The 24,202-nt window shown below is 32.6% G+C and overlaps 1 protein-coding gene and 1 long non-coding RNA gene across 3 annotated transcripts; both read right to left on the bottom strand.

Annotated features, from left to right (window-relative positions):
* Positions 1–1,922: 1,922 nt before the first annotated feature.
* LOC134263112 (uncharacterized) lies at positions 1,923–2,364 on the bottom strand. Its single transcript, XR_009991185.1, has 3 exons — positions 2,262–2,364; positions 2,074–2,108; positions 1,923–1,980 (listed from the first exon to the last, which is right to left on the bottom strand). It is a non-coding gene; the product is annotated as an uncharacterized LOC134263112 (long non-coding RNA).
* Positions 2,365–13,080: 10,716 nt separating this feature from the next.
* On the bottom strand, positions 13,081–22,410 carry LOC134263107 (uncharacterized). Of its 2 annotated transcripts, XM_062745419.1 has the most exons (5): positions 22,265–22,410; positions 21,362–21,700; positions 21,103–21,237; positions 14,266–14,377; positions 13,081–14,017 (listed from the first exon to the last, which is right to left on the bottom strand). In XM_062745419.1, exons 1-5 carry the CDS (start codon positions 22,344–22,346, stop codon positions 13,900–13,902), a joined length of 786 nt encoding a protein of 261 aa, XP_062601403.1. In that variant the 5' UTR covers positions 22,347–22,410; the 3' UTR covers positions 13,081–13,899. The 2 variants fall into 2 exon arrangements, with proteins under 2 accessions (XP_062601403.1, XP_062601404.1); XM_062745420.1 differs by lacking the exon at positions 14,266–14,377.
* Positions 22,411–24,202: the final 1,792 nt, after the last annotated feature.

The following is a 24,202-nucleotide window of genomic DNA, read 5'->3' as shown; positions in this document are numbered from 1 at the left end:
CAGGATCGCAGCACTTTTTAGAAACTACAATACGTGTTGAAAATATTTATATACTAAACTTGGAAATTTATCTTGGTTATGCCCTTGCACTGGTGACATTTATATGTATCATCAATACTTCAAGTCAATGTGCTAAAATCGCGTGACTGCCGCATCACGTGACTAGTCTAAATATAAAATATAATCGTCCTCGATATGTAGTTATTAATTATAATTACAATTATCCGATATAAATAATGTACTAAAAATAATCGCCATCCCGATTACGAATACATTTTTAAATACAAAATTTAGTCGATATTTCCAATGCGCACCTTAACTGTACTGCGTAGATACAATGTATTCAAATAATTTTCATGTGAAAAAATGCATTTTTGAAAAAGGTTTAAAATTTTATGATAATAGCTGACATGTAATTATAAATACACGTAATACCTTGGCATCCATTTTCTTTATCACAATATTCCTTTACACAATTACACGTTTCTTGGCATCCCTTCCCAAACCCTGGATAACGACAAGGAAATGCACAATCTCTTCCTGTTAAACCGGGGTCGCAATCTAGTAAATAAGAATAAAAACCTTGTAGTCATTGCAAGCAATGTAAGTATAATTATATGATTAACAAAACTTCATGCCTTAACAGAATAACATGCATGACAGACGATTGTTTGATAAAATGTTTGCTGTTTTAGGTCCAAGTCGCGAGTGTTTCTCTCACATAGAGATGTAATTACAAGCAAGCGGATCAAAGGGCTTCATATATAGAAATTTGCTTAGCACCAAGTTTATCGAGCAATGAAAAGTCTTTATAGTGCCAACACCTGAGGCAACATCCTACGTTTTTAAGTCTCATCCAAAGAACCAACAACATTCATTTTTATTTTCAGTTTTGAGCGCTGGGAGAGAAACAGTTGCTTAGGTCACTAGCGGAAGGCCGGGTTTCGAATCAAAAACCTTTTTAAAACGGATATCTGACGATCAAGGATGATTTATCACATTTACATGTAATTCTAGACAAAATGTTCAATATAATATACGCAGCTAGGATAAGGCTGCCCGTAAAATATCAAACTGCTCAAACTGTAGTAACTTCTCTAAACTACCTAGATATGACATCATAATAGAATATGACGTCATGTCACTGCATATTTGAGCTGACATGACGGGGAAAATGTCATAATTATTACACGGCATGTAGATTTATTATGGGAATTTGTATTTAATTTCAGAATAAGGGTTGTTTTTAAGCTTGTGTGTGCTGTTATTATGTTTAACATTTGATATTTAAATGCCTCTATTCCTTTTGCTTGTCCGATATGCATATATTCAAGCAATAGCAAAAGATTATATTTGAAACGCCCCCCTTACACTTCCGTAGACAGAGTTAGAATTTATGAATCGTGTTTATATTGGACTGGCACACGTGAAAGACAAGGATAAATTGAAGATATTCTGCGTGAATCTAAAAGAGAAGTGAGTCTTCTAACTGAAGTTTGCTGGGGGATCGTATGTAGTTTATATGTTTTTGTATAATTCGCGATAAAGTGTGGAAAATACCCCTCTTTACGTTGGTAATTTTGATTTAATGTACAATATTTTCTTAAGAAGTAAAAATGAAACCTGCCCCCAGCACTTTTTATGTACCAGAGATCACGATGAATTGATCTATGTGACAAACTTTGCACAATATTTTCGTTTTGCACTTGTGCCGAGGTGATTTTTGTGCAACATTTATGAATATCAAAAATGTCCCTCACGTGATCAACACAGTCATCTGACATCACAGAATTTTTTATTATAATACCTGATTAAACTGTTATCTCAAGTTGACCGCAACTTCAAACAAGGATCACATATTGAAAATCAAGCTCAAAATAAAATTTGTACTTGTAAGACATGTTAAGCCTTCGGACAGCCTTATCATATATAATAGCATATATATAACTCACTGGTATCAAAATGTTTGCTGTTTACAGCCTTTAAAATATTTTGAAAGCATTTTAGAAATCACACGATAATAAAAAATATTACTAAGATATACACAATCATATGTCAGAATTTGTTACTTACCTTTAATATTTGCCGCATAAACAGATGTATGTTTCCTTAGAAATGAGGAATATATATTATTAATTACATATAAATGTTCTATATTGCTTTTACAATCAAATACAATCCTTTCATTAGATATTGAATTTAAAATTGAACTTTTAAAATATAATTTGAAATGAACATGGACTTAAACATCAACATCTTACCTTTGAGGACTCTCTGGAAAAAGATTAAGTTGTATTAAAGTCAAATTGAAAATTAAAACAAATCTTGCCAAATTTTCGATGTACGAGAGACGTACCATCATTTTCCATAAATACCTAGTTTTTTTTCATTTGAGATCGACATCCTCAATATGTGCAAAAATAAGCATTACAAGGAAGAACTACAAGTAGTGAACATACAACTGTGAGTTTTTAAAATTCAAGTGGATGCTTATTGCATCAGACTGAGATATGGTATTCAGCTATGTAAAAGGAAAATGTTACAAAAAATCTCTTATAAATGATAAGTTTTGAAAAGCATAATGCTTAAAACATTGTTAAAATGTTTACAGCAGTCAACTGAATGCATCACTACATTAATATGTTCTCAGCTCGAAAAACAAGCGACACAAAATTCAAACTTGGTCTGTAACTCATCAAGATACACTCACATACCAAAATTCAGTTAAATATCTTCAAGCGTTTAGAAAAAAAGTGCGGAAAACCAAGTAGGACAGACTTACAGACAGATGGGGACAGACAGACGGACGGACGGAAAGACAGATGCAGAGAAAACCAATAGTCCCCTCCGTTTTTACCAGTAGGGGACTAATGATAGGGGTATCTCATACATGAACTAAACAGACGAGTTCCTATAAAATAATTAAATATCCATATTCGGCTAAAAAAATGAGGTTGAGAGATCAATTCTCTTTTGTTGAAAAAATGTTGGTTCATGTACAATAAAAATATGTAATTATGAAAACATGAAATTATGGTCGAAGGGACCTTGGAGATTCTTTACCAGATTTCCCCCTTGGCGCTACATAATGCATCCAATAATATTGCTGATCATAATTTAGACATTTTGAAATCTAATTACAAGATCCTTGTTCCATGGGCACATAAGTATATGAAAATGCATCCTTTGGCCCTATTTTTACTGAAAGTAGTTAAGTTTCACAACAGCTGTTTCTATATATTTCTATGAAAACTTTGATGATGACCCCCCGGAATAATGATCGGGGGTCATGTGTTACCATCAATTTAAAAATCTGCATAACCAACGTGAAGAAAAGTAATCCCTGTAGAATAATGACACTGGCCAAGTGTAAATTAAAGAAGAAATTGTTATGGGGTAAAATGATCAAATTATATATTTCTATGTAAAACTGAAGATTCATTGTGGCCCCAATTCCTCACCCTAGCTTAATGAGAAAAAGTTTATGAAATGTTAATCTATATTAAATTATTCCACATATGTATCTATTTTGTTGTCAATGCCCAGTGATTCTTGAGAATCCAAAGGAGTAAAAGATTTTTCCTATATATTTCCAAAGAATAAGAACTTTGGTTTCCCCAGGGTGGAAATTTTTTTTTCATCATAGTGACAGAAAAATTGCAGCAAAATACATTATAACAGGATACCCCAAGTTTAAAAGCGGGAGGATATATAGTGGCCAAGTGTCCATCTTGAGAAGAAGATTCTCAAAGATTTTTCCTATATATTTCTATGTAAAACATCTGATTCCCTATCCCAACTCCTCTCATACCACTACATGTAATTTGATGAAACTTTCACAGAATCTTTGTTACCTAGTGCATCTTTTATTTGACTTTTTGAGCGGGCACAACATTTGGATTTCCCATGGCAAAAAATACACATTGCAATAATTTTAATAATATTGAAAAGTAGCCATCTCTTATCAAAAACTCCTCCTATACCACTAGTACTGAATATAATCTAATGATATTTTCACAGATGCTTTTATTACAAAAGATTTTTTAATGCACCTCAACCCTATTTTTGCCACGTTTTGATCTGACAGGAAAATGGGAAATTTCCCTTCATTTTAATAATTTAAATTCCTTCCGTCTGTATGTACGACCAAAAGGCACTTGTTTCGAAAATAATTTTTAAATCTATAGTATGAAAATGATACTCAACCACGAAACATATGTGCTGATCTCGGGCAAAGTGCAAAACTAAATAAAGCAGTTACTATTGCATTGAATAAATAAAATTTGATAACGTCTCAATTTTCATAAAACACTACGGCATTTTTTCGATTTAATTTTAGATACAGATTTTAGCCTGTCAAAATTGTTGTGCGGGATTAGCACATACCGTTTCGTGGTTGAGTTCCAGAGTTTTGACGCTGTTTACGGAGATAAATTAAAACAAAGACATACATGTCGTACATGGTTGTGTCAATAAATAATCGTAAAAGAGAAAGGTATTAAAATTTTGCCAGTGCATTTCATCTAAAAGTGTAAATGAGTGCGTTTCTGAGAAGGTGATGCTTAGTGTAATTCATAGTTAGATATCTTGTATTATTATTAGACTATTGGTTAAAAAAATATTTCCGAAACAAGTGCCTGTGGTATTACCGTCCGTCTATTACTTCAAAGGAATAACAATTATCATAGTATGCAGTATATTTTCCCCTGTCAAGTGTATTTTGTATTACTCTAAAGGGGATCATCTTTCAACGAGGTTCAATTATTTTTAGGTCTCGCTGTAGAATGTTCGTGTATCTTGTTATAGGGAAACGGGAAGTTGCAGCACCGGCGAAACGTTTAAAATTGTTTTTGTGAAAACAGCTGTATTGATATATGAAAAAAAATAAATTGGGTGTTGCTAAAACGCGGAACTGAAACTGAACACAGAAAATGTGATATCAATTTATTAGCTCAAGTTAGGTACATTGTATATGACATAGAAACCATTGATTTCCACCTCAAACGCAGTAATTTAAAACAAGCGAAAGGTAAGGAGTCCTGGAATTACAGGGAGAAATTGAAAAAAAAAAGTTTATCACAACTACAGTAGTGTTGATGCTATCCATCGACACCTGTAATGGGCTTTAAAATTTCATACATGGTTAAAGTTAAATTCTTCAAATATACTTTACTGGTTGCCTATTGTAAGCCTTCAGTGTTTTGGCGTCAAAAGTACATCAATAATAAATAAACCTTATCATGATACATAAATATTAAAAGCATCTATTAATTTAAATGGATGCACTTATTTTATGAGGAAAACTTTGTTGCTGCTCTTTGAGTTGGGTTAGCTTAATATAAATTATCAGGTATAAAAGTGCAGTATATTTTCCCCTGTCAAGTGTATTTTGTATTACTCTGAAGGGGTTCATCTTTCAACCGGTTCAATTATTTTTAGGTCTCGCTGTAAAATGATTGTGTATCTTGTTGTAGGAAAACGGGAAGTTGCAGCACCGGCGAGACGTTTAAAATTGTTTTTGTGAAAATAGCCGTATTGATATTTTTAAAAAATATGGTTGTTGCTTAAACGCGGAACTGAAACTGAACACAGAAAATGTGATATCAATTTATTCACTCACATTAGGTACATTGTATATCACAGACATAGAAACCATTAATTTCCATCTCAAACGCAGTAATTTAAAACAAGCGAGAGGTAATGAGTCCTGGAATTACCGGGGGAATTTGAAAAAAAAGTTAATCACAACTACAGTAGTGTTGATGCTATCAATCGACATCTGGAATGGGGTATAAGAAAAATTTCACACATGGTCAAAGTTAAATTCTACAAATCTACTTTACTTGTTGCCTATTGTACGCCTTCATTGGTGTCAAAAGTACATCAACCTGGTCAAATAAACCTTAACATAATTCATAAATATTAATTGGATTATAGATGTAATTTTTTGTGTTTAGATGCACACTTTTGCTTTGAAAATGATTAAGTATGATTTTTTAATACTTCCTAAACTTTGGCGGAAGGCCGGAAGGCAAATGCGAGTTTTTTCCCCATTCAGATCTGTTCTTTTCTATATAATATATATTCATTTTGAAAATGATATTTTTGAAAGCCGAGAAATAATAACCAATATGCATTTTAAAAACTTGTACAAATTTAAGAAAGGCATCAAGTGAAAATCATTAAACACATGTAGTAAAAGACGCTGTTTAAGATTTGTCATTTCTTCAATAGTAAAACTAATAACAATACTGAAAGTTATAATGTATTTTTTTAAATTAAAACACTGTGTAAATATTTCATATTTATTTGTAATTAAAGAATAAAAAAAGGAATCACTCATTAGTGATATAGTATCAATAAAAACAAAATTATACATGGTATATATCAATGTATCTTTTCTTCTTACATACACATGGACAGTTACAAAACAGATAAAGGCTGAAAAACATACAGGCAATACTAATCATTCCTACTGTTAACTTGAATAAGATAGGCTTTTTCGTCTTTCCAAATTCTTTGCTCACGCAATCAAGATCTGCCAAAATAAATTCTCTTTATTTTTCTGAACAAAAATTCATAAAGATTCAAACATAACGAGATGTATTAAACAAAAATTAACGACATTTATAATTATGCATTGATTCTATTATTAATTTACATATGCACACATCTGTAAACATCGAATAAAAAAATGGTTAGCCAAATCTTTTCTGATATTAGGTGCTGCAGAGGTTTTTTCTCCATTGGCATACATGTAAATGTATATATTGGTAAACCCTTGAGTATAAACAGTATTCCTCTTTGTTAACCCTCCGGACAAAGGAGGCGTCACATAATCAGTTTCATAAAACTTAATGTCATTATAACTGTTTTGATATGATAAAGTTGCCAAAGATAAAGAAGTGCTTGTCTGTGTAGTTTCAAATGGTTCTAAATACATAAAGCACTTTGAGTCATTTCTTGTAAAAAATTTAACTGAAAGTATTATTTCTGCCTAGAAAATAGGGTCTTGGTTAAAGTTGGAGAAATTATGCAGAATTGAAGGCTAATTGTACATTTTCCAAATTATACATCGTGCAGAATATTCTTTATATCGAAGAATTATGAGATATCAATGTATACCTATTTGTCTTTATATGTAATACTCAAAGTTGCATAGCTTATGCTGTCGACGAAAAACAAGCCATTTTTTAAAGTTTTTTTTTGCACGTAAATTTTGCGCAAAACCTCTCACGTATTTTTTTTTAATTATGTCTACCAGCTTTTAACGCTAAATAAATTAATTTCGAAAAGTTTCATTTAATTGATCAGAAGATAGTGCTAACGGCAGATGTGAGCGGTTAATGTGGGATGCTTACTGTTCCAATTCACCTTATTACACATACGGAATTTCCAGGGATCAGTGTTTAAGACTTCTTCACATATTAGATTTTTTTTTTACAGATTTACCGAGATCTATACTTTTTTATCTGCATTTAACCATGCTTGCAACAAACTTGGTTTCACTCATATTATATGACATGTAACTGCTTTAAAATTTTGAAGCGTCTTGGATGAGGTAACTGTACATTTATTTGGTAATACACTGTATCATCTACGTTTTATGTGCATTCAATAAACCCCACTTTTCATATCCATAAGTAAAACATATCTTGAAAAGATGTTTTGTGATAATGGACGTTAAAGTATTCCTTTAGTATTATTATCTTGGATGTATGGTTGCCCGTGTGGTGCAGTGGTTAGAGCATCTGCTCAAGAGTCGCGAAGTAAAGAGTCAATCCTTACGTCGCGGGTTCAAATCCCACTCTGGGACGTTGAGACCGGTCCTTCGAGTGAGACCGTATAAACCGAGGTCCCATGTCGCAGTAGGTGCTGGCACGAAAAAGATCCCTACCTGCTGAATGGCCCTAAGTGCCGAATATATAGGACAAAATTTGCAGCTCTCCACTGGCAAATTGTGGCATCTCCATATGAGTGAAACATTCTCAAAAGAGACGTTAAACAATATACAATCAACCAATAAATGTACATAATTATATCTTTATATTTAACATTTCACTTAAACCCCAGCACAGCCATAAGTATTATTACAGAGTTGTGAACTACAGTTGCATTTCCCCTGACAATCTTTCCCATAATTTGGATAACGACAAGGTTTTTCACATGAAGTTCCAAAATACCCATGGGGACAATCTATAAATAGCAAGTTCTTTAAATCATGGTATAACTATGAACCTACATAGATAAAATGTAGTATTTTTTTGAATGTCAGTATTACCTGTACTTTCTTTTAGAACTTTGGTGAAATCTGTCGTTTTTAATTTAAATATTTTAAATAAACATAACAATACCTTCCGCATTCACGGAACATCCATGCACATGGTGGCAATTTTCCTTCTCACAAGAACATTCAGAATTACAATTAACACCAAAGGAAGGAAATGGACACTGAATGTGCTGGTTTTCATCAATGTAACCGATTTTAAACCCTGTGAAAATTTTAAAATGACGATGAATTTATGCTAATTTTACTTTGTTTTAACAGTTGTTTATATTATGATTATTAATTTGATCTATAAAACAAAATACCTTCAAAATCTCCCGTACTTTTCTTCGTATTGAGCGTTGTCAAAGGTATTGATTCTCTAGAAATATGAAATGATACTTTTAAGTTAATAGGCAGATGTGTATTTTGGATTATAATGATGTTCCTCACTTGTTAAATAATGAAAAATTAGAGAAATTATCAAAATAAGGTTTACCCATTTGTAAAAAACCAAGTGATCCATACGTAACATATACATTTTTTCAACTTTGGTCATGTGAAAAGGTTTAAACGCCTATTTTCTAAGTAAAGGTCTACAGTACCATTATCGAATGGTTATTTACAATCACTTCGGGCTATTTCAAGAGTGTGTGTCCCAGATTTCTGAAACTGAAACGGAAAAAGGATGTAAATACATGTACATTTATTAACCTAACAAGAGTGCAAATTTTACGCTGAAAGGAACATTGGTCTTAATTTAAGTAACAACTTTGAAATCAAGAAAAAGTTTAAAACTCAGCTATTTCAATGTAACCAAGATTTAACCTTTTTATTGATTTATCGTATATGTTTCATATTTTCTGCGCACTTTCTATAGGAGAATTTTTGTGTAACATGATAACGCTTTGAAATTGTAAAAGGATACATATTTTAAAATAATTTTCATTGTTATGTCAGTTCTAGATGTCCAATTTTATATAATAAATTATCCTAGCATTTAACTTAGCCCTGTTTTAAATGTTCGAATATTTTTTTTCAAAGAGTTTTATAGTTTTATAGTTTTAAATTCGTTCACAATCCTTAAAAGAAAAAGTTTAAAAATTGTCATGAATGAAAAAAAAAAACAACAAAAAACAAAAACGAGACTGTGTGAGCAAATGCATACTTTTGATCTTGAATACTGCTCGTTATCTCTATATGTTTCACTGGTAATATACCTGTTTTTGTCTGAGGATTTGTAAATCTTCGATAAGGACAGATGATACAAACAAACTTTTTTTCAAACAATTTGAAAATTTGAGTCATGTTTAAATGTGTAAAAAGTTTTACCGCGAAGTTTTTAATTTTTTGTTTTAATTTTTACAAAAATGGGATTTGAAGTGAGAAATATTTGTATGGAATAATAAGGATGGTTTCAGATGGTTTTTACACACCATAGAAGGTTAACAATTTCTTTATATTCTAGAATTTTTTTTACATCATTTTGAATAAAAACGGGCCCAAAAATATATAGTAGTATTTTTATTGGCTTATACATTGCATATATTGGCACATATAACATAACTTTAGATACTTTGGTTAACAGGTTTTACACAGGCGCTATTACATAGTTAACACAAATATTTAGGTAACATTTAGGTAAAAAAAAATCAGAAAACAAAAAGAAATGAAAAGAATTATGCAGGTGTCTTTTGTACATGTTTTATTAATATTGCTGTGAGGAAAAGTTTATACCAATCCAGGCATCCATTTTTGTTTGTATCATCTGTCCTCAAGTAGTTTTTTGTGACTATTGTCGAAGATTTTGGGATGAATTACACTCCTAGCAATAAGAATTCACTATGTTTTGATTTGTTTTTGGTCAGATTTAAAACATGTTGTCTTGCATTAAGAAAATCGAGTAAAACTTTTTTATTGTTTCGGGCTAAGTATTTTATAGCACTGATAGATCGTATTCTTCTTTTGATGTTTCGATCGAAACTACGTGCAATTCTGTTGGCTATGTATGTGAAAATGTGAGCAACCCTTTGCGCGTGGTAAAAACCAACGACAGAGCATGCATACAAATCCTGTTTGCCTTAATTATAATGGAATAATTCAGATGCACTCATGTTGAACTATCCAATAAGAAAATTGAAGACACAAAAACCATTACAAAAGAGCATATCAATAATATTCTAAATTCAAAATGAAATGAATATTTTATTCTTTGATAATTCACAGAACATAATTGTTACAGTATGTACACATGTACATGCAGTTATAAGCGAATGACAGTTTGAAGAAATGAATAATTTGAGGAAGAATTGTCTTATTTTTTCGATTTCATGATGTGATCAATCGATTGGCTTGCATGACTATTTGCATAAACGCCAATGCATAAAATTATCACGCAAGCCAATCGATTGAACATCGTCATGAAATTGAAAAATTTGACAGTTATGCCCTATATTTATATGCCTTGATTCCGCCAATCCACGTGCTCACAGCCCTGCTTCTGTCTAGCTATTTGTCCCGCCTCGCACGTGATTCTTTAACCGCACCTATTGATGAATCAATATACATTGATGAGGAAATAAAGTACATTTACTTTTTTTAATTTTATCTTGGACAAAGACATTGGAAATGTAATTATTCCCATAGGGATCAGTTTGTTTGTTTTAAGAGTGATACACTCAAATTATAATAATCAGACACTATAGTCACTTTACATGTAGGATAGCGATCATCAGTTAAGTCACTCATCAGTGATACACTCAAATTTTAATACATTTTGAAAGGACACTATAGTCACTAAGTAAGGGAAAGCGAAAATTGTCGCCCTGTATGTCTTTTTCCTTTGCCTCCTCTATATGAGGAACTGGTACGAGGTTTTTGTTTTTCAGCTCCCTGTTTCTGCTAGGCCCTGATTTAAGTGCAGAATTGCAAAAGTTCCTTGTAATTTTTTTTCTTACTCGCATTCATCCGAACATTCAGCTCGTTTCGGGCTAAATCCAACTTCAATTTTTACCTTAAAAAAATTGATGGATTCTTGAATGAATTCCTTCTTCAGAACATCAGTTTTTTTCCTTCCAAAGACTTGAAAGAAAATATCAATATCCTTATTTTAAAGATAAGGATTGCAGCTGATATTCCATTTCATAAGTGGTGACAATGTATTATTTTTCATTTTTAAGATAAATTCCCTCTAGTACACAGGCCAGTGGTGTCGTGTTGTCAGATTTTCATTAAAATACCAGAGGCGTCAAGGGAGATTTTATCAATAAAATTGTCCTATTTGACATCGGGTAAATCAAATTAATTATTTAATCTATAATCGAACTAATCTTCAAGTTTATATTGTAATCATCTAAGGCGAAATAATTCATCATTTATGCAATACAAGCGACTCAAATTTCTTTAAAATGCTATCGAGAAGCTAAAAATTATTCTATTGAAAAAAGGATATAATGACATCAGATAAACTGTTCAATGAATAATGTTCTGAAAATTACAAAGGATACCATTTACATTAAAACAAGAAAGTAAACAATAATTCCGATATACCACTGGTCATGGCTACAAAGTACAAAATACATATGCAATATCAAAATGAAATTACTGAAATACTGGCACACTCTATCAAGGGAACCCAAACTCTAAGAAATATTCAAAGAACACCCAATTATAGAATATAAAACACACAGGTGTTCAGGAGATCTCCAAACAAAAGTTAGGAAATAGTGAACCAGATCATGTGCTGTCATATTTATATTCAGATACATTTAAATAATTGTAGAATTCCTGCATATTTATTTAGAAAGACAACTTTTATCTATGTTTATTATATAAACATGGCATGACTTGGGAAGTTCCCTCACCGGTTCTAAACTTAAAAAAAATTTACAACAATAACAATTATTACAATATACAAAAAAGCGAATAAAATGAATATACATATCTCAAGATAAAAGGGGTTATCAGAAAGTTTGTGAACTAGCGCCATAGAATTAAAACTGCTTTTGTTACATTAGTGAAGTTTGAAATATCTATTCAGCATAATCTTTTCTATCTAAAGAATAAACCATAAATCATAAATTTCAATTTTCAATAAATTAGTAATGTTTTTGTAAGCAAAGGTATGTCCAGTCGGCGCAACCTCCAAAATGACGTTTTTGCGACCTACGAGTGACTGAGAAAAACTCTTTTGAGATGATCATTTGACATCCAAAAATCCCATTAATTCAGGTGTTTGTTAGGACACAATTGTTCCATGAGATATGAAATTTTTACTTCATTTTGGAAGTTCTATAAAATTTTGTCGTAAATTTTACATGAAGTGTCCAAACAAGTAAAGCCTTGAAAATGACGTCAAAAGGGGGAATGTTTCCTTTTCCAACATTCTAAAAGGTTTTGCCCCCTAAAAAACTGGTATACATCTAAGAAATGTTTAAACTGGCTAGAAAGAAATAATATGAATTCAGAGCACTTGTATTTTAATGTCAAAATAGATTCGGAGAGAAACTGAGAAGAATGTATAGTTAATGTCGATTTGTAGTCAAGGTATGAAATAATCAATCACGTCAAAAAATGAAGTTGATAATGTGTTGTTGATATTGAACTCCCAAAAGCAAAATATGCTGGCATAATCAAGCGAGGATCTCTCCGAATGTAGATATTTATTTGGAATATTATATTCATTGAAAGCCACTGTTCATGCAATGTAAAGTCATTAATTAAGCAAGGCAGGGTTTTGTCTTTACTCAGCTCAAGGGAATTTCATCAAAATAAGTGTATGAGGTGGAAGAGGCGGACATTGAAAAACAATGTTGTTTTATTTTACTTTAGAATTTAAAGGGACAGACTACATAGTTCCAATTTTATAGCCTCAGTCTACGAACTTTTTGATAACCCCTCGTATATAGGTGGATTGCTGATGATGGAGGACTTACATAACTAATCATAATTCGTTAGTAGGAATATTTTGTATTTGCTAGCCTGTAAATAGACCGCTGAAACACTAAGTCAGTTTTGTATCTAAGTGAAAACAGGATTCGTGGCTTGATGGGTGTTACTTTTTTACAACAGGCGCATAGGCGTCGGAACCGGGGGGGGGGGAATAGTGGGGCTAAGCCCCCCCACTTTTTTCCCAAATATATACTTAGTATAGACTTAGCCCCCCACTTTTTTTCCAAGCATATACATAGTATAGACATTGAACATTGCTTCGAAAACTTCAGCCTCCCACTTTCCACAGACACATCGCAATATAGGTAAATAATTGGAAAAAGGTGGTCTATGGAAAAAAAATTTGGTACTCAAGTTCGAATACACCCCCCCCCCCCCCCCCACGAAATAGGATTTTTGAGTTTGGGACATTGACACTACTTTTCTTTTTTTTATTGCTTGTCAGGTTTTTTGAGAAGGTATAAAAATTTTTTTTTACATCTAGCCCCCCAACTTTCAATTTGCTTCCGACGCCAATGAGGCGACAGAAGGTTTTTTTCTTTTCTTTTAAGATTCTGGACAAAAAATACACTAAAGAAAGGGCCAAACACGTACTTAATGAATCCAAAATTTCTTTTTCATGCTTTGTTTATCAAAACAAAAAAAGGGAAATAGGGAAAACGGGTAAGAAATTTTAAGCTGCGTCAAAATAAAGTTAGGTAATTTGGATTTTGCAATGAATCGTATCTGTGATCTTCTTGTGACTGACTGCTGGTATCCAGGTTTGCATACATTTGTGTAGTACTCTTGAGGTTGCATTTTCTAAAATTTATAAAAAGATATACAAATGAGGAATGATTTGATTGTCACAAAATCATACAATCTGAAACGTTTTTTTTTTATCTTGCCTGCAATTTTTTTGCATACATTTATACATGTAGCCTATATGGTATATTTTTTTAACTGATCAGTCATATATCAAACGTCTTCCATTTTAAAATTATAGGAAGAAATCATGAGTCTAAAAGTGTTAAAATGAATTTAAACTAAGGTTAAGTTTATTTTTCTACCTTTTTCGTAAACTGTAGAAGAGACCTATATTCAGTACTATTGATAAAAGAGATACCACAGCCAGAACTGCTAATGTAATAACCACAAATAGGCTGGAGGTAAAATATTTACCTGAAATTGAATGCAAAATATCAAACCGATATTTTCCATAATTTATTTTCAGAATGTTTATTTAAGGGTCCTACTAGGGTTTCAATTGTGAAATACTTCGCGCATCATAGTAAAATGAAGCGTATTAATTGCTTAAAAGCATTTTTTGTAAGTAATAAAATTCACCAGAATTAAGAAATTAAAGGTTTAATGAATTGATTACAATTTTATATAACTGATAAATGGTATTAATTTTTTTTTCTACTGATAGGTAGACTAGTGTCTTAATAGTTGTCTTTTTTCGTTATGATAAACTTAAGCTTTTAAAGAAGGAGTCATAAAATTTTATAAAAGAAAAAGTATTATTTAGGTATGTAAGACTCCAAATGCGATGGTCACGTCAAAGGGTGATGGAGTCGCCAAAATACGATGGTCTGCGCCGAACATCGATAGCTAAAGGTCTTTACGGACGTCATGGTCCAATTGTCAGACCAATGTCATATCGCATCTCGTTTCAATTAAACGAGATGCGATTCGCTAAAGTGCGATGCTCTAATTCCCCAAGGTCCGATGGGGCGTTTATGATTTCTCAATAGTCCGACTTCAATCGGTGACGCTAATTTGCCTCTTTCAAAAAACATCAATAAGGAATTTTTTCTCGACAACAATTTGACTAATTTTGCCTATTGCTTGTACCCACTATAGATATTAAAGTAAGTACTTGCATACCGCTCAATTGTTACATATAAGAACTATTCCACTGATTATGTTTTTCTTCCAAGCCATCCAAGAGATTTAAGGTAAGACCTCGCACACTATTCGACTGATTTGGGTAAGTTTAGCACAAACAAGAGATACCGTATAACGGGTATTTTTTACTTGCTGCTAATTTTTACTAATTTTTACGTGTTTTATGAATCCGTAAGATTTAAACGCGTAAAATTTCACAGAAGTAAAAAATCGACGTGCGTAGATTTTCAACATTGTATGATCTTTACATTCCTTTTATTCAGTCTTGAACACTTTTTGAATCATACGAACTAAGTTGTTAGATTTGATCCATTGTGTCAAAAACTATGGAGGGGATACGAAGCTTTTTCAAACCAGAATCTTCAATACCGAACCCGAACGGAGCTCTAAGTGAAACAATTCCTCGGGAGGTGATTAAAGCCGTCAATAAATCTGTTGCCACAGTTGCGACTTCTCCAAAAAACCCCAAAACGAGGAAAATATATAAAATTTAGTGACAACGATCACGCTATTGGCAGATATGCGAGTGAAAATGGAACACTAAAAGCTCTGAGGAAATTTTCCTCCGATTTCCCAGGTATTTCAGAATGCACCGTGCGTAATTTCAAGACAAACTAGAGGTACTGTGAGCAATGAGCTCACTAAATGATACCCCCCGCCTCAAATATGATTATAATGGCAAAGCCCATGTTTTGCGGTGGCCGGGAAACCCAAAAAATTTGTCGGATCAAAAAATAAAATAGGAGGTGCACAATGGCAATATGTAATAAAGATTCTGTGAAAGTTTCATTAAATTTCACTCAGTGGTTTAAGGGGAGTTGAGGATAAGAGATGGGTACCCCAAAGCGTAATAGACGGACGGACGGACGGACGTACAGACGGACGGACGGACGGAATTAACGATTACTATATACCCTCCCGCTTTTGAAGCGGGGGGTGAAGCGGGGGGTATAAATATGTCAAAAAATTAAATGAACGAAAGAGGAAACTTGACACTACTAAAGATTGTATTGTCCTAGAAATCCCGCCCCTGAAACGTGGAAGGAAAACTGTTCTTGGAGATAAAATTGATCAACAAGATTAAGACTACATTTTGGCTACGCGAGCAAATGGTGGGGTAATCAACACTACAACTGTCTTGTCCATTGGGAATGCTGCGCTGCTGTCCCAAGACAAATCTCGTCACATAGACCACGGAGGGGACATAGATCTTACTAGGCACTGGACTGCGTCTGTTATGCACAGAATGGGTTTGGTTAAACGGCGCGGGTGCTCCACTGCTAAACCTGAGATTACAAATTATGACGAAATGAAAACAGCATTTCATTGTTGCATTAAAAAGGCAGTCGAGGACCACAAAATACCAGACCAATTGATAATCAACTAGGACCATACAGGTACTGATTCTTAATTAACTTGCTATTAAGTTATACAAACACCGTCAATTACCTAGTTGCTCTATTATTAGAATTCTTACAGGACACATGCTTTTCGATATGTTACTTACAGAGTAATTGTTACATGTACAGGTCTCCCAATTATACCAGTATCGCAGTGGAATATGGAGAAAGAGAGCAGTAAACAAGTAGAAATTACGGGGCTGGGAGACAAGCGTCAAATACTAGTAACTGCCGTTTTTGCAGGGACACTGAGTGGTCATTTCTTAAAGCCACAAGTTATCTATAAGGGAACAACAGACAAATCTCACCCCCAGATTCGCCAAAGTCTTATTGAAGGGTGGGATATCACCCACTCACCTAATCACTGGGCCAATGGCGAGATGTGGCTCAGGTAAACGTTCTATTAAATATTACTGAACTGAATATGAAACATGTATGATTGTGATATTAGGTATTAAAAAAGTTCTTCCCTACTTTATTTAGGCTTGTAAAGAAGATCATCCTCCCTTACATCGAGCAGGTGAAAGATGACCTTGAGACTGTGTATTTTCGACGTATTTAGGGCGCAGATCTCCGAGGAAATAATGGATTTTTTGAAGGAGAAATCCATTATACCAGTTATTTTTCCTGCGAATTGCACAGACAAATTACAACCCATGGATCTGTCCGTTCAAAAACTGGCAAAAGGTTTCATGAAAAAACAGTTTCAGTCATGGTATACAAAGGAGAGGTTTCCACAAGGCTGTTTTTTTCCCATGTTTTTTGCAAAAAATGAAATCAGATTGCCAACAATTTTAAACTTACTTTCATTATTTTCAACATGTCTAATTTTGTGCTGTGTATTTTTTTTGCGAGAAAAAAGTTAGGGTAATATTGGAATAAACGATCAAAGTATGATACCCTCAACCGCTTTAACATTAAGTATATGGGAAAATGTTGGAGGGTTATGAAGTTTAACCTTCTAGTACACCATGTGTTGCATTCTGAACCAAAACCATAATTTGATAATTAATTACTTATATGTACAGAAACATTATACTGAAATATGGTTGTGGTTTGCAATGCAACACACACTTAAATACTAATGACTGCAAATTTTGCAATCTGTTGAGTTGTGGTTAATTTTATTCACACACTTAAAGTGAATCATACACATTTATAACATTGTCCAGTCAATCAAACATATTACAAGTAATTTCATCCTAGCTCTGAAGGAGAGTTGTATACTTTTTTACCCTTGTGTTTCTGTCTAGCTGTCTGTGTGTCTGTCTGTAACAAATTTTCTTCGCATATTTTCGGCAACTACTAATAGTAGATGATTGGGACTTTTTTTGCACGTCAAAAGGTGACATTTATTTTTGTATGAATACAACGTCAACTTTCTGTTTATCTGTGTGTCTGTATGTACCAATTTCCATCACGGTTTTCTCAGAAATACTCATTGCAAATTCTTGAAATTTTAGTACACTCTTCGTTTAGGCATGACATCTTATTGTGAGATTGATTCATGAAAGTCTATCAGGGTGCGGGTTTTACTATTTATGAGTAGTGCTGGCTTGTCCTTTTATACCGGCCTGTATTAAAATCATACGATGATATCAAACATGAAAGAGAAATAATTGATTAAATTATAAAATGCCTGTGTGTCTGTTTGTGAGGAAAACCAAAAACTTTGACACTAAAGATGGTAGATTCAATATATAAAGACCAAGGTCAGAATTATTGTTTCACAGTAAATAATATTAATTATTTAATGTAAATCAAGGTCAAAGTTTCTTGATTTGGGTATGTAGCCGTTTCACAGATTTAACATACTTTTTTTCTGTATACAAAAACTCAGTGCCTTTAGTAACCAGCTACTTTCAACTTAATTAACTTAACTTAATGTGAATTTGAATTTTACAACATATTGATGAGTTTGTGCCTTGATCTGTCCTAAATCTATTGCCAATATAACCAGTGGTCTTATCATTATACCCGCCACAAACAAAGTTTGGGGGTATGTATAGGAATCACCTCGTCCATCTGTCTGTACAAACGTGTCCTGTTCATATCTTTTTTTACGGAGGAACATAAGAATCAATACTTTACACCTTGATCCAAGGTCATTTGTGCAAGTTCAAAGGGGCACATGTACATGAGATTACTAAAACATTTTTAAAAAAAAATTAAGATACGTTTCACACAAAAATGGGTACGTTACAGACATGGAATCAAAGGATATATCTTAAGAATTCAAATTAATGTATATAAAATGAATTTTGATAAAAGACACATCTCAGATCTTGCATCCAATATCTATAAATAAAATAAAAAAGTACATATAAATTATTTTTAATGTCTGTGTACAGTGTACACTTACAGAATCAGTTCTTTTTTATCGCAAAAAATATTTTTAGTATTGCAATACAATTTATTGATAAGGCCACACCATTCTAATTTCTTGTTCGTCGGACATTTGATGAAAAAAGTACAAGCGGTCAAGCGGTTAATTAATAATATTATTACTATGTTGTACGCAAAATTTTTAGGCGGGACGTGAAAAAAAAATGAGCGGACATTTATATTTTTTCTGATTTGAAGAGTAAATCGATTGAAAGTATGATAAATAGAGCGGAAATGGAACAGAAGACCGCACAGAATTCCATTGTTCGGAAATTTTATATTAATATTATTTGTATAGTTTTGTTTAAATACGAGCTCGCAGGTCCGACGAACAAAATTTTTTATTGGTGTGGCCTAAGAGATTTTTACACTTCCTATGCGTCAATCTAAACGAAATACTATTAAATCGATGTACTTACTTATAATGCGTAGAGATCTTTTTTCTACTTTATACTTGTAGGAATACATGTAGGTATGGGTCGCAAGCACAGTTATATTTTAAATGATTTGTCTCAAAATATGATATATCTTAATATTGAAAGCTTTTGTTAACGTTTTTTTTAACTGATTGCTTTTCATTAACTTTTTTATGTTATTATAGGTAGCAAAGATGTCTAATAAGAAAGCGTACACAATTTCCATTGAATTTTTATGGCTACAATTACAGAAGTTCTTTTTCCAAAAAATATCAAATTAGTTAACTTTTTGTGTTACTTCAGCCCTGTTCTGTGTTTTCTGATGATATATGGTTAATCTTTCTTTGGTTTTTCACAATGAATAGTCTTCTGCAAGTAATAAATCTTCATAACCCTCTTAGATGCTTTTAGAGGGACCCTTTAGATACCCCTTGGTCACGTGACTAGTATAGGTTGGTTTTGCAAATAAATTATAAAATATGACAGAGGAAACATTACTAGACATAACTAAAGGAATTAATTTGAAATTTATCATGGGCCAAAAAATAGCCTTATCGAAACCCTACCTTTGATTTTAGAACAGTGCTCCGAATCAACATCTGCAAATACAATCAAACCCGTTCCTCTGATTTTGTCTGTGGTAAAACCTTTACATTTGAAATGTCTCGTAAAGCTGTATGAACATTTTATAGGTCGTCCAGATATTGTCGCAAGCAGCTTCAGGGAAGCTGGGATTTATGACGCAGTGAATTAAATTAAACAACTTACTGAGTTACTGACTTGCGCAATCTGCATGCATGTTTTATAAAAACATATTTATTTTCACTAATTTTTTTTCACAGTGACTTTCTTGCATATTTTCAAAATAAAAAGCCAGTTTTAACTTGAACTATTCAATTTTATGTAAAATATTATATCAGTGACCTTTTTTCCTGTTTTACGTGTTTCGAATAAAGACTTCGACTTTTTAGATACACTGTATACTAAATCATAATATGAAGTCAAGACTAGCACATGGTGTATTTCGCAATGTATATTTTCTAGAATAAATGAAAGGCACATGGTTTATAAAGGTAAATGAACATATTATGATTAAATGAATCGTTATCACAGTATACGTTAATATTTTGTTCTCATCGGGTTGTCCAGACAATTTATTTGTATGAAAGTGCTGACAATCAGTGATCTGGAATTTTACATCTGATGATTTTAATTTTTACGGACATGTTCAATTTGTAAAAAAATTAGCGCGTAAAAATTTAAAGCACCCTTTCTTGACCAAAATTCGTAAAAATTTACAGCAGTAAAAATTACACATTATACGGCAGTTAGTTTACATTTGTTACATCAAAGAGATGAGGATAAGTATTTGCATTTGATATTTGTTTCTTATAAAGACTATCCGACCTTCTCATGGCACAGCATCGCATAAAAATTGGCGCAGTAATACTGTGACGTATAAAAGATTATTACTTTCCGCATTATCGGACTTTGGCGTGTCAAACCATCGGACTTCGGCGTGATCGTCGGAATTTGGAATCTCATCACACTCTGTAGTCCAACATATTTGTTAATATAAAAATAAGATATATGCTTTTATGTGCAAATTGTCAGAAGTATTTATGCTCAAAGGCTACACAAAAGAATTAAAACCGACTTGAAGCTTAATGTTTTTACCCAGTACGATTTGATATATGCAGTAAATGAATATTTTTTCAGTCAGAGTTAATTATTTTATGAAAAATAAATTCGTGGAAGCATTCGTCAGTGTTTTAATACATAAACATGAACCTACTTGAATTAATACATCTTTTATCTGCTGAATTGGTAGCAGTTGAAGTATTGATAAGTTCATCCTTCAAGACTGTTATGCTAGTGGACGATTTCTGAATTCCACAAGACACAGAAATAGTTCCGTTAAATGTGGCCTCTGAAAGAAGTAAATTAAAATATAACTTGAAATTTGAAAGCTTTTTAAATGAACTGTATGTGAAAAAAAGAGTAATTTTCACTTTGTTTCTTTTAAACAAGTATCGACATTTGAATTTAAAGACCCTCAAAAACGTAGATAGGTTGATGAAACGTTCCAGTTGTCAAGTTGACAGGTTGGGATATCAGCTGAAAGGTATCGTCGTAAGTAACATTAAAAGTTACTGATGTTCTACCATTTCCACAAGGGAGATTTACCAAATGATTGGGCCTTTTGTGGTCGAAAATATCGACTTTCATATGGCATTTGAATTTAATAGCATCGGATGCAAACTGTAATGTCCCCGAAAATTGAGGTTTAATCAAACAGTTGCACTCCATGTCCATTTTCTGGTAATTAAAGTAGATCACAGATCCTAATCTCGCTTTGCCATTGCAGCTTACAATCTCTACTGTACTGGAAGCTAAAAATAAAAAGGATTGTAAGATGAACATCTTCAAATACCAGAAGGCAGCAACAGTGCATTTAATTACATCTTATATATGGAAAAATAATATGCAGATCTCATAATTATATAGATTAACACAATCGATTTAATTGATGGTGCTTAACATGTGAAGTACAATTTGAACTGAAAACAATTCTAATGGTAAATATCTCAAATGAGTTACATCATAAAGTGAAGACCTAGTGCTTACGGACATTTTTCATACTTATTGTAAGGCTATTATATACACACTGAATTTCGACTGATTTTTAATGATCATAAGAAAGAGCACATGACGGCTTTGATAGTCGGCAAGGGATGCTCACATCTCCAAGACACTTGTTCCCATATCTGATTTATTGTCAATCCGTGTTTTGGTCCAATTTTGTATTCTTTAATGGAATCTGAGCTTGATTTCCGTTCGTTATCTTCACATATTTTATGCACAATGTAAATAAATATTACTAATTAATAAATCTCTCATCTATAATAGAGCTGCAGAATTAATAACTAGCAAAGTTTTTTAAAAGTATGACTCACCAGGTGGTAGTTGTTCAATGTTGTACAGCAAAATCACGGATAAGCGAATAAAAGGTGTAATTGACATGAAAAATAAACCCATATTAAAAATGATTAAATGTTTTGGCTACATGTAAGAATGTCCCTAACGTGAATTTGCAGTCAGGTTTTTTAGCAGATAAAACACAAAAGAATATGATTATAAGGTTTTTCCTTTTTTTCATAATTACCAATTTATCATACCTCTTACCGAATTTAAAACTCAGTTTGACGCATTTGAGGACTTGTGTGTATTCGTCTTTCTAACACACTTGTTCATATCCTTTTTAGAGGTATGGGAACTAATTTAGTTTTAAGATGATTTATCTCAAACTGAAGTAGCTGTTTAATAGGAGGATGTATATTTGAATAAAAAAATAAAAGTTCACTGAAGTGCTTTTTACTTCTTCTTTATTTCTTATTGTTAACGCTTGTTTTAAGATTATTTTATTTTATTTGAATTATTTGAAGTCATACATATGTAATTCAATTGTAAATGACACTACTTAGCTTATTTGATAAACTTTAAATTGTCATTTTAAGGGGGGACCTATGGCTGAAAAGGCTTTGTGTGAAATTTTCAAAACTTTGACATTTCTTTCTTGACCACTTGCTCTTAATTTTTAGGTATTAAAAAAATACCTTTATATGCTTATTTTTACACAGTGCTTGTACAAAAACAGTGTAAGATACTAAAAATAGATTATTTTCAGACATTCTTGTTCTACTCCAAGTATGCGCTAAAAAGAATCAAAAATGTCAAATCACATTCGGAATCAACATGTATTCAATTTATATGACCTGTATCTTTAAAATGAGGGCAAACCCATTGAAATTTATTTCGCATGAAAAATTATGAAGGCGCACAATGTAAGTGCCACCCCGTTTTTCTTGTCGTATTTTTTACAATTCCGATTGATTGATTGATTGTATATTGTTTAACGTCCCTCTCGAGAATTTTTTCACTTATATGGAGACGTCACCGTATGTCGGTGAAGGGCTTCAAATTTTGACTTTTACTCAGCACTCAGGGCCATTGAGCAGTGAGGGATCTTTATCGTGCCAACGCCTGCCGCTGACACGGGGTCTCGGGTTTTAAGGTCTCATCCGAAGGACCCGCAACTTTCACTTCAAAGTGCCGAGCGCATGGCGAAGGAACAGTTGCTACCCATTTTATCGACTGGGTCAGTCGTGGCCGTGATACGAACTCACGACCTCCCGATCACGGAGCGGGCGCTCTACCGACTGAGCTACCTTGAACGGATTTTACAATTCCGACATGCATATCAGGCAATATCGTAAAAAGTCTTTGTGTGAAAATGTCGTAATTCATATTTTTTGGAAGAAACGATTCATCTTTTTATTTTAACAAAGAAAATAGTATACCTTTATGATAAAATAAACGAGAAATATGACTTTTCTCTTATTTTCATACTCTTATGTTATAAATTTTGACCTCTCTGCACTAAAATAAAGATAAGTCTACACTGACAGACATCTAAATATATAACTATTTTGCGAAAAACGAGTATTTTGTTTTGATTTAGAAACCAGTTAAACAGATTAATTCTTTTCTTCTTCATTCTAACTATTCTGAACCCCCCCCCCCATTTCCCCGTCAACAACCAACACCTACTACAACCTAGGAATGACTGTATACAATAAAATCTACATGTACTACGAATCAATAAGCAAATAAAGGTACAAGCACATTTGTAATTTTTATCTTAGTTTTATCCAGAAAATACAATTAATGGTAAACATAAAAATAAACATATTTCCATGATTTAAGCCGCTTTCTTTGCTGAATTTTATCTTAAATCTTTTTGCAATTATATATCAGTATATCATCGAGGTATTTCTTCATAAATGAAATTGCTATGTATTATCAACCAAAGGAAGAGAATTCTAATATTAACA

Source organism: Saccostrea cucullata, unplaced genomic scaffold, assembly GCF_032062105.1.
Source record: "Saccostrea cucullata isolate Sc308-1 unplaced genomic scaffold, CSIRO_AGI_Scuc_v1 ctg498, whole genome shotgun sequence".
Lineage (NCBI taxonomy): Eukaryota > Metazoa > Mollusca > Bivalvia > Ostreida > Ostreidae > Saccostrea > Saccostrea cuccullata.
This window is presented reverse-complemented; position numbering and strand designations above follow the sequence as displayed.

Coding starts and splice junctions, on each gene's coding strand:
- LOC134263107 (XM_062745419.1), bottom strand. CDS start 22,346: ATGGGTTTATTTTTCATGTCAATTACACCTTTTATTCGCTTATCCGTG. Junction 21,701..22,264: donor CATTGAACAACTACCACCTG/GTGAGTCATACT, acceptor TTTTATTTTTAG/CTTCCAGTACAGTAGAGATT. Junction 21,238..21,361: donor ACCTATCTACGTTTTTGAGG/GTCTTTAAATTC, acceptor TACTTCTTTCAG/AGGCCACATTTAACGGAACT.